We start from the raw sequence: 12323 nt of genomic DNA on the forward strand, positions 1-12323 counted from the left end.
AGGCACAAGCAAGATCACAATATACATACCTTATACAGTAACTTCAAGTCAAAATCCAAGTTATATTCAGTTTACAACAACCCTTAATAGCAATACAACACCATAGAAGTGACTTAAGCTAATCCAAGTATTATCTTGTAGTTTATCATCCTAACAACTTAACCAACATACAAGCAAGCTTAAGCACAATTATTAGGCTGTTATACTCACCTTAGACAGCAGCAACAACTTGGAATTTCATCCAAATACAGCCCACAACAATCCTCAATGACAACACAACCTCAAAGAGGTGTTGTTCTTCACTAGAACTAAGTTTTGATGTTGAAATATGGTGTAATCACTTTGGAATCACTTCAAACCCTTGTGGTATATGTTTAGGAGGGTTAGGAGAAGTTTGGAGACGAATTTTAGTTGAAAAATGAGCAAAAATAGGCGTCCAAATCGTTTATAAATTGAAGTAGGTCAACCACCGCCTAAGTGGGTCCCATTGGGAGCTGCTTGCGCGGTCTCGCGAAAATGCGAATTCTCTACTCCGATGTCGTATTGACGAACAGTTTAATGCGTTAGAAACTAGACTCGTAGACCTTCAATTTGGTAGGTAGAACACCCCATGATTCCAAGTATATTTGGAGAAATTCTCAGATACATTTGACCTAAATTTCAGCAAATTTATGAATGTAACTTGTGATGACCTTTGCCAACTCTTGTTCCACAACTTGCTTGCCTTCAAAATGTAGAAAATGAATATCATACGACTAAAATAACTCATAGAATAACCTCCTTATCATGTTAATAACCCTAGTCTCACCCCAAAGTACATGTTATAACATTCGAAACTTGTCGACTTTCGACGAAACTTATTTTCTTCAATTGGTTTAGCTTCTAAGATTTCCAACCCTCTTGGTACTCGTTATTCATGATCTTAAATATTTGTAACCTCCAAGGTAACATGATTAACTTACTTTATTTGCTTCCAAATATAATCTTATTTCCTAGCTTACATCAATGACTTACGACGTACTCTCACGTATGAAAACTTAGGGTATAACATCATTCCCCCCTTTGGAACATTAGTCCTCGAATGTTGATTGATGTGCTTATCAGTTTCATAAACTATAGCTCTTACGAATACTTTAATGCTCATCTTTCCATCTAATCCACTATTTTGTGAATAAATCTAAACGCTTGGGCATTCCCCCCTTTTAGGCCCCTTTGTTACGCCATGACATGTGGTCGGAATTCTTCCAACATCGTAACATTTGCTACCTTATGTCATGCAGTATGTACGACTGTGTCCTTGTATGAGCGCCTAGCGAGTCGTATTCTCTTTTTCCTCCATCTCTTAGCCAATCTCTAAGCCTCACTTTATGAACATATACAGAATTATGACAAGCTGTCCCTCTAGGCATCTATAGGTGTACTGATGTCTTTCGCTTGGTACTTTATCGAACTTAAGACTATTTCTATCTCTTGTTTCATAGCCTTGTATATCTATCCTTATGGATTTACTACATCTAGGTAGGTTATACTATACCATAAAACTTACTTCGGTTTATTATTACCGAGGTTTGCTACCCAACTCCAGGTTACTCTCTCGCTGCTTATCCTATATGTATAAATCTAAGTCCTTTAGTGCTTCCTCATTATTATTCATCTAAGAATAACAAACAAATCTCATCTCGAACTTTGGAACTTGTACCCATCTATTGTTTATTCACCTTAATGTTGATCTATAATCTATCACTGATAACTTGCAACCTCTTACGTAATACACTGTCACTAGGGCTCACATCTTATCGGGGAACATATGAAGTGATTTTCCTGATCCACCTAGGGATAATACTATACTTCAATAACCGTATTTCATTGCATCCCAACGCGATTCATCTTATGGGGGTATTCTAATCCCGTGCAATTAATGAAATCCCTTTCTCGTTAAATCATTACTCAATCAAAGGCCTAAGCATCATCCTCTTATCTATCACAATTACACCCTTATTCTACTGTCAGGGCAGCATTCCATCTCTTCTAAATGCACCTAGTCTCAGACTCCTCTGTGTTCATTCAGGTTGTACCAAGCTTTTTATTACATATGGAAATCATCAGCTCCCTTGTTTTGATGGGTTTAATCCCGAGGACATACATATTCTCGTCACCTTCTCACTCACATTTTCATATCCTTACTCCTATCTACCTAAAACCTTGTTGCTCTACAATACTTTACCTTAGGACCTACACCGATGTATTTATACTACTCGCAACCTTCCTTTAACTTGCTGGCACCATAAATTTCCTTTCGTGCCTTCTCAATTGTCCTTAAATGTAAGCAATTACTTTTGCTGGTTTCTATCACTTGTTGCATGAATACTTGGCTTGTCTTTTTGCCCACGAATACTATAATTTCATGTACCTCATATGATCTCAAACATCACCTTTGATGGCTTTTTTTTACCATTCATTAGCCATGATAGGTGCCACTTTCTTATGGAGTGTATACAATATTGTAGTGAGACTGTTGTTACAGGATAATTTACTCTTTAGCTCACTATGCTTAGGTGGAAACCTTCTTCCTTATTTCCTCAGCTAGTCTTTCATTGTAGTACTTAGGGAGACCTTCTGGCTCTTGTAAAGTTGCGAGCTTGATATATCGTACACCCGAAGGTAATTTTCGTTATTCTTACTCGCCCATAATAATCCTTAGTTACATAAATTTATGCCTTTGTGCTCGTAGGGTTACTTCTAAGCTCAAATTTTTATTGTCTCCTTAGTGGCACTCTCTCTTATTTTTATAAACCTTAAAAATGGTACCTTCAATTGCATCAACTCCTATCTGAAATTTTTTCAAATGATTGCGATCTCGTATCTGCGAGACTGAATTCACTATGCTGCGGTTCACTACATTTATCTTGCATGATCTATTGATTTATCCGTGACCTCTTGTCTAGCCATAACTGGGCTCTTCCTGAATCAACTACTAATTACTCGTTGGTCCATTCTCATATATATATATATATATATATATATATATATATATATATATTCTGCATAATCCCTCTTGGGATATATCCTTTGTCTTAACTTATCTCTCGCCACTAGCTCCTGATGTATCAAGTGTCCATTCACACTTATTTATCAATAACATCCTGGCCGGAAACTTTTACTGCCTCTCCCCGATATCGTGCTTGTATAATGTTCTAGAGTCGCAACATATCTGCAGGAACTGAATAAATGCAACATCATCCCTTTCTCTTTTTTACCACATTCTACCTTTACCATTCCATAGTTAACTGAACCGCTTAACTCCGACTTAATATCATATCACACCATATTCCCCCTTCAGGGGAGTACTAAGATTTAGTACTACGACGATCTACCTATAGTTGTTTTACCTCTTCATCTTTGGCATCTTTTCACATTATCAATGAACCTTAATCACCTTATAGTAACCTTCTATACCAGGGATAACTAAATTTTTTATGCCCGAAGGTGACACCTACGGTAACTGGCACACTTAGTCCCTTAAGATTAACTCTGCTCAGAGTGCTTTCTTTAGGTAAGCGACTTCCTAAATAACCTTTAAAGGTTATTCGTCTGTTGTCTATTCTATTATTGTTGGAGCACGATCTTTGAAATTCTCACGATGTCGACCATTATCAAATCCTCCGGTCCCTAATTCATGTTCGGTTTTATCTTGTTCACCAGCCCATACTGATTTTTATTACTCTGGGGTCTAACCTTTCCTCCTGGTAATCACGTTGAAGTCACCAACTCATTTCTCGAAATAAGAATATGACTTTATGGCTTATACTCTTTTATTGCCTTAAGGCTTGTCACCTCTTGTATTTTCCTTCACTTGACTATAGACTCTGTCATCGTGTCATATTTTGATTTACTGTTATCACCCATATATCACATCTTACTCATGATGCTTCATTTATTTTCTTCTTATTCTCCGGATAATATTTTTTTGTCTATCACTTTATTCTGAAAACTTCAACAAAAAGTTCTTTCCCTATAAGCTCCCCTAGCTTCATCTCACTGGCTCTTGGGAATGCCTAACATTCTTTTTTTTACTCGGGGCTAGAGTCATACTAAGGTAAATATTTGTCCCTTCTAGGATCCCACTGCCTATCTTCTGAAATTTTTGAATATTCCAGGATTCGTATCTAATTGTACTACTCTAGAGTTCACCATCTGGGTGTTTTAGAAGGAGATCTATTACCACATTTGCACCATCTTTCGGAAATGTTAGTTAATGATAACAACCTATCCACAATTTTTGGGTTACTCTAACTCCAACTGGATCCTGATATCCCATCTTTCTCTTAAATAATATCTGTTAGCTCCCATAGAACATAACTGAGATGGGTGTGGCCAATTGTACTTACCTCTGTCATTGATGAAGGTACCAAAATGCTTATATTTCTCTGCCTGATTTGAAAATATTGATAATCTTCATTATCTGGGTGCCTCGTACCCCTCTTCACCTTACTTCTTTTACTTGTTAAAACTTGTATCTAGCTTCTGAATTCCTCATAGATTTTCACCATATTCATGAATAGATATCTGTGCCTTAAGGCTCCTTATTAAGAAGCATACACATCTTAGTACACACATGATCTGTTGAAGACCTCATATTTACTCATCATAAGCATGATGTGAAATCGAGTTCCTCTGACTCAACTCTTCCACATCCACATGCAATCTCTTACCAACTGTCTTTGTGGATGTAGGTATCATTGTATTACGACTAAAGTCGAATTTAGGAGTTTGAATTCTTACAACTGAGCTCTACTGCACGATCTAGAGTAAGAAGAAAGAGTGATAGACCTAAATGCCCTGTAGCCTCCTGCTTATAAGTGTGGTGCACAACACATCCATAAACAAGACTCTACTAGACACGGCTTGTAGACTCCCTAGGACAGAACTGCTCTGATACCACTTCTCTCACGACCCAAACCGAAGGGCCGCGACGGGCACCCGGTGCCTTACTCAACCGAGTACCAATGTAACATATCTTTCTTATCATGTTATCATGAGTAAATGAGCCAGAAAACCCGTCATGAGATAACAAGAATAAAACATAAGGGAATACTCAACATATGAAGACCCAACATGATATACAAACTAATATATGTGACATACGGGCCTATAAGGCCGACATGACCATTAGTAAACTCGAAACATAGGCCGACAAGGCCATACAATTATCCATACACCTGACATCTGTCTACAAGCCTCTAAGAGTATATAAAATCATAAAGGTCGGGACAGGGCCCCGCCATACCAATCAATACATATCCAAAGCATACTGACCAAATAGGCAACTCCGGAGCAAGTGGAGTGCACCAACACCTTCGCTGAGCTGATAGCCTACTAGGAGGACTGTCAACCTATCAATCGAGACCTGCGGGCATGAAATGCAGCGTCCCCAGGCAAAAGGGACGTCAGTACGAATAAAGTACCGAGTATGTTAGGCAGGAAAGCTTAAACAAGAACAGTAATGTAAAGAGAGAGATAGAGGAGATACAACCTGTAACATCTGAGTGCCTCTGGGGATTACTGATATGAAATGCATAATACATATATATACATAAACTTTTTAAAACATTCGCCTCTGTGGGCATCATCATCATCATATCGTACCCGGCCTCAAAGAGGACTCGGTAAAAGCGTACCCGACCATCATAAGGTTCGGTAGAATCGTACCCGGCCACGTGGAGCTCGGTAAACCCAACTGATCAGTGGTTGCACAATAGGTGCCGTACCCGGCCGACTATAGCGCGGCTCGGTAGAGTAAAATAGATACTATATATAATGCATGCTAGACTCATGGAATCATCTTCTAAACCTTTTGGAGTGACTTAAGAACATTATGGACATCCCTACCATCAATATGAACCTTAGTAGGATTTAAGGATCATACACACTTGTTTAGAATAATTTTATAAGGAAAGAACAACATGGACAACCTTAGTTGCTAGGAGTAGAGTCATTATGAAATAGCGTATCGTTTATGTTCATTTCATTTTAGATCATGCCAAAAGAAAGAAGAAAGTGCCTTAACATACCTTAAACCCGTTGAGTCCTTAATCACTTCCAAGCAACTCTTCAAACAAGTCAACTCAATCTATCATAGTATAAGGAGATTCAAAATCAGTGCTGAGCAAAGGCTAAGTCTATAACTTAAGCTAGTAGCTCGTTTACGTAAATTTTGGCAGCATCTCCCTTGTAACAAGGGCCTCCTCCAATACCATATACAAACAAAAATGACCAGAGCAATCCATCAATACATAATTATCAATATCAAGACACCATATGACAACAACAAGTCACAACTACATTACGACGAGCGGCAAGCTCCGATTGGAATCCGTATACCCCTTATCAATCCTTATAGACTTATTACTTCAACATAAAAGTATCATTAACATGATAATGAAGTCATTAATCAATGATTCCAGCCTTATACCATATATTTATAACAACGAAAATAATCCACAACTTCAACTATCCTCAATTAGCAACTTTATTCACTAGTTCATGTCTAGCCCATCCATTTAACTTAATCAACATCAAGATAACCTTAGGCACAAGCAAGATCACAATATACATACCTTATACAGTAACTTCAAGTCAAAATCCAAGTTATATTCAGTTTACAACAACCCTTAATAACAATACAACACCATAGAAGTGACTTAAGCTAATCCAAGTATTATCTTGTAGTTTATCATCCTAACAACTTAACCAACATACAAGCAAGCTTAAGCACAATTAGTAGGCTATTATACTCACCTTAGACAGCAGCAACAACTTGGAATTTCATCCAAATACATCCCACAACAATCCTCAATGACAACACAACCTCAAAGAGGTGTTGTTTTTCACTAGAACTAAGTTTTGATGTTGAAATATGGTGTAATCACTTTGGAATCACTTCAAATCCTTGTGGTATATGTTTAGGAGGGTTAGTAGAAGTTTGGAGACGAATTGTAGTTGAAAAATGAGCAAAAATAGGCGTCCAAATCGTTTATAAATTGAAGTAGGTCAACCACTGCCTAAGTGGGTCCCATTGGGAGCTGCTTGCGCGGTCTCGCGCAAACGCGAATATCTCTCTACTCCGATATCGTATTGACGAACGGTTTAATGCGTTAGAAATTAGACTCATAGACCTTAAATTTGGTAGGTATAACACCCCATGATTCCAAGTATATTTGGAGAAATGCTCAGATACATTTGACATAAATTTCAGCAAATTTATGAATGTAACTTGTGATGACCTTTGTCAACTCTTGTTCCACAACTTGCTTGCCTTCAAAATGTAGAAAATGAATATCATACGACTAAAATAACTCATAGAATAATCTCCTTATCATGTTAATAACCCTAGTCTCACCTCAAAGTACATGTTATAACATTCGAAACTTGTCGACTTTCGACGAAACTTATTTTCTTCAATTGGTTTACCTTCTAAGATTCCCAACCCTCTTGGTACTCGTTATTCATGATTTTAAATATTTGTAACCTCCAAGGTAATATGATTAACTTACTTTATTTGCTTCCAAATATAATCTCATTTCCGAGCTTACATCAATGACTTACGATGTACTCTCACGTATGAAAACTTGGGGTATAACATGAACATTTTGGTAACTAGTCTTTGATATGTGGCCCCTACGTTCTTGAGTCCGAACGGCATTACCTTATAGCAATATGTCCCTCGGTGAGTGATGAAAGTTGTTTTTTCTTGATCTTCTTCGGCCATTAAAATTTGGTTATAACCGGAGTAAGCGCCCAAGAAGCTCAACAGTTCATGCCATGCTATCGCATCGATGAGCTGGTCGATGTAAGGCAACGGAAAGGAGTCCTTCGGGCATGCTTTGTTCAGATCGGTGAAGTCGACACACATCCACCATTTCCCGTTCTTCTTTTTGACCATGACCACATTGGCGACCCATTGGGGTTATTTTGACTCTCTGATGGAATCGTTAGCGAGTAATTTATCAACCTCCTCATTGCCCGCCTCATTGATGGCGGCATTGAACTTTCTCCTTATTTGTCGTACCCACAGATGAAGTGGATCGACATTTAGCCTGTGTGTGGCGATCTCCCTTGGTATTCCTGGCATATCTGAGTGGGAAAAGGCAAACAAATCGGCGTTGTTAGTTAAAAACTCACGATATTTACCTGGTTCCGAGAGGTTGTGTCCAACATAAGCATTTTTTGTGCTGTCGATATTGTCCAACTGGAGGGGATCGAGACCCTCTACGGTTGCCTTACAAGCTTCTACAATGTCCGGATCTTTGATGGCTTCTACTTGTACGTCAGGTCTGGTTCCCGACATGGCTGATTGCTATGCCTCCGCACTCACCTCTTTTAGTTGTTTGGTGTGTGTGCAATCTTGGATGATCCGGTAGCATTCTTGGGCGGTGTGTGGCTCGCCTCGGATGTTGAATATCCCCCATGGGGTGGGAAATTTGATTACTTGGTAAAACTTTGACGGGACGACCCGCATGGCGTGTATCTATGAACGTCCTATGATGGCGTTGTAGACTGTTTCCTGATCCATGACGTGCAATATCATTTCCAGGGTGACCCCTCCTGCCAGGACGTGTAGCACTATTTCTCCAGATGTTCGCTCCACTGCATTATTAAAACCCGTTAGTGTTATGCAATGCGGTATTATTTTATCCTCGAGTCTCATTTGCATGAGAACTCGTGGGTGAACAATACACGTGCCGATTCCATCATCCACTATTATTCTTTTTACATCGGTATCCGCAATGCGAAAAGTTATAACCAAATCATCATAGTGAGGGAAAGACAAATCGTCGGTATCCGACTTATCGAATATGATATTGTCTTCGAGGTCGTCATACCGTTCGTGGGCAACCATCCATTTGAGTTTATATGTGGTGGTGAATTTCATATGGTTGATCACAGTATCGTCGTCGTCACCAATGATCATTTGTATGGTACGAGCTGGTGATGGTGGCTTTGGAGGTCCTTGAGGTTGGTCGCGCCCACGAGCGAAGTTGGCCCGTCCTTTATCGCTCATCAGTTCTTTCAGGTATCCCTGGTTTAACGTCCTCACTACTTCTTGTCGCAGACCTATGCAGTCTTCGGTCTTGTGTCCTCTCTCCTGGTAGAATTCACACAGGACGTTCGACCTCCTGGTGCTCGGATCCGATTTCATCTTTTGCAGCCACTGTACCTCTTTCATTTCGGAGGGGCACGGTGTGTTGGGGCGCGACATCCGCGTGCCGTGGAGGAGGAGGATTGGGTGTTCGGATATAGGGATGATGCCTTTCTTGATTGAAACATGGCAGTTGATCTTTTTGCCCATCGTTACGTCGATATCTCCTTGTCTCGGTCTGGACTGATGTTAATCGCTGAAGCGGGCCATTCAGGTCGTCCTCGTCTGCCCTCACTTCGGTGCAATAGGCGTTGTGGATCTCTTCTCACATGGTAGAGGGTACTTCATGAGTCTACTGAGTAGGGGTTTGGTCGCTTTTGATCCGTTTCTGTTTAACCCATTTTGGAAGGTTGCTACTGCCATCCCTTCTAACACGTTCGGTAGGCTCATCCTTACTCTGTTGAATCGGGCTAGGAAATCCCAAAGTCCCTCTCCCGTCATTTGTCTTATGGCGAAGATATCATTGACCCTAGCCTCAGCCTTTTTCTCTCCCGCATGAGCGGTGGCGAACTTATCTGCCATCTCTTTGAACGTTGATATCAATCGTGCTGGTAGTTAGGAATACCATGTCAATGCTCCCCCGTCAGAGTTTCGCCGAACTTTTTCAGCAGCACAGACGGTACCTGTTCTTTTGATAGATCATTACCTTTTACTGCGGTAACGTAATGGATTAAGTGATCCTCCGGGTCTGTGGTCCCATCGTATATTTTCAAATATGGCGGCATTTTGAAGGTCTTTGGAATAGAATTGGGAGCTGCCCCTTCTCTGTATGGTTGTTTGACGAAGTAGGCCACATCGCATTTTGGTAACAACTTCGGAGCGCAGGTATTTTATCAACCCTCTCCAGATGTTCCTTCATCTGGTCGCGGAGTGTTTTGTTCTCATTTTCCATCTATTCCATTTTCTTTAAGATGGTCGTGAGTGCGTTGTTGCCTGTATCAGCAACAGTACGGGTGTTACCTGTTCGTGTAGCGTTTGGCTCATCGGCAGCAGCTGCGGTTTCTGTGTGTAGCGAGTCTTCGACACCTCCCTGAATGGGTTTCTCGAGCATGTTGTTCAAAGTACTCGTTAACCACTCTTCTAGTAGCCTTTTGACAGCCGATGTCGTTTCTCCTGCTGCGGATGTTGAGGTTTCTCTCTCGTGCAAGATCGTTAGATTCCCGTGCAGAGAAAGTGAGATATCCCCCTCAGGTGTAACACTTGGTGTTATATTCTCACTGTCTTCTCCTCCGGCTTCGTTGAGGGAATTCAGGAGGTTGTTTGTGACACCCTCTATTGCCTTTAGCCTCGCTTCTCCCTTTTCCGCCATCGTTGGCTTTTATGGAGCTGAAGAAAAGTGATTATTTCTTTCAAGAATCTAGATGAAAATTATGATTTCAGCTATAGAAATCCCCACAGACGGCGCCAAATTGTTTGACTCAAAAGATATTAAAACCTTTTTGAACAAATCAATTAAAGATGAAGGGGTAAATCTTAGCTGAGAATAATAATCTCTAGAAAGAGCGATAGATAAAGAGAAGATGGTCACGAGGTTTCTTTTCATTCATAAATAGTAATGTCTCCCAATTTCGAATCCCCGTTACAAGGTTATTATCCTCCTTTTATATTAAGAGACAGATTCTTCTAAACTGTAAAAGACAAAATACAAGGAATATTCGAAGGGATATTCCCAATGTCCCCTAATGGCCATACATTATTGCAAGGGTAGTACGGTCTCTGGTTTGTCTTAGGGTCGCCTCCCTCAGGACGTCAATTCAAGGAGGCTCTGTCAATCGTCATACTCGCCGTCAGTCGTGGTTGGTCAAATTTGAACCCATACAGATCTCATCTAGTTTTCAATTATATATATATATATATATATACGTATACATACATATATATATATGCTTAACATATTAATATATATATATATATATATATATATATATATATATATATATATATATATATTAATATTACTCTCGTATTGCCGATATAAATTTTTTTCGCTTAAGTTCTTTATTTTCTTTAATTATTGGATCCAAGTTTTGGAATTGCAAGTGACCTGAGTAAAACAAAAGGTAAACTTGCTTGACAAATCTTGATGATATTAGTTTTGGACTGTCCAACAAATAAATAAAGAAATTTAGACGTACACAACTGTGTATATAAAGACACACTTTCAGCAACAGTCAGATGTGTGTGTAATATTTAGATGTATGTATCATTTAGAAATTAGACTATAGCCGGCTCTACACTAATTGGCGTAATCGAAAGTGATTGCCGAACCAATTTTGATTCCTACTTTATCAAAAGTAAATTTAACAAAAAGCGTCGATACATATGAAAGTCACAATAGTTCATAATATGGTCATTCAATTATTCTTCCTGTCTCATTTTATATGAATATGTTTGATTAATGTGCAGATGTATGCAAATTGCAAGCCAAAAATTATTTTTTAGATGAGGGACTGTGAGAAATTCACGTAATTTTGAATAAGTAATACATGAGTTATATACTATATAGTATAATTTTGAGTTTTGGCTGACCACTAGAAAGTTTAATTTCCTTAGCTAAGAGGGTTATCTCCAACATGGGTCCAAAAGGGGTCATACTAGTAGGCTAAGAAAATCATTGTCACGCATCTTTCATATGTTAATTGTTTTGAATAAATAAATAAATTAAAGCCTCAAGCAAAAACCAAGAACTTTCTTTGACATTGTACTTTAAAAAGTGTTTTCAGCCACAGTTCAAATTTTGTTCTTGATCTCTGACTACTTAGCTTTTAGTAGAATTGGTGCTCAATTATTTTCAAGTTCTACTTTTTCAAGCCACTTTTCTTGGCATTTTCTCAAAGGAAACAAAATAATTATTAGATACATATGCTATATGCTTTTTTTCACATTATTTTACTACTTTGCTAGTGGATTAGCCAAAAAGAAAAAAGTGGGCTTTAGCTTCTTAATGACTATTATACCCTTGACAACTTTTGTATGATTTTGCCATAATAATGAACTTATTTGTGATTTCAACAATTAAATGCTCTTCCTTTTCTTGAGTTTCTTTGCTTTGTTTGTGCTTTACAAAACACAAGTGCACTTCACTTTAAGTGGACAGGTGGAAGAAGACCACTGCCCACTGAAA

At 38.9% G+C, this 12323-nt stretch overlaps 1 protein-coding gene across 1 annotated transcript; it reads right to left on the minus strand.

Annotated features, from left to right (window-relative positions):
- Positions 1-8527: 8527 nt before the first annotated feature.
- Positions 8528-9349, minus strand: LOC138881630 (uncharacterized). The gene has a single exon (XM_070161872.1). The coding sequence runs from the start codon at positions 9347-9349 to the stop codon at positions 8528-8530; it is 822 nt and encodes a 273-aa protein (XP_070017973.1).
- Between the last annotated feature and the right edge of the window lie 2974 nt (positions 9350-12323).

Source organism: Nicotiana sylvestris, chromosome 11 (genome assembly GCF_000393655.2).
Source record: "Nicotiana sylvestris chromosome 11, ASM39365v2, whole genome shotgun sequence".
NCBI classification, from domain to species: Eukaryota; Viridiplantae; Streptophyta; class Magnoliopsida; order Solanales; family Solanaceae; genus Nicotiana; species Nicotiana sylvestris.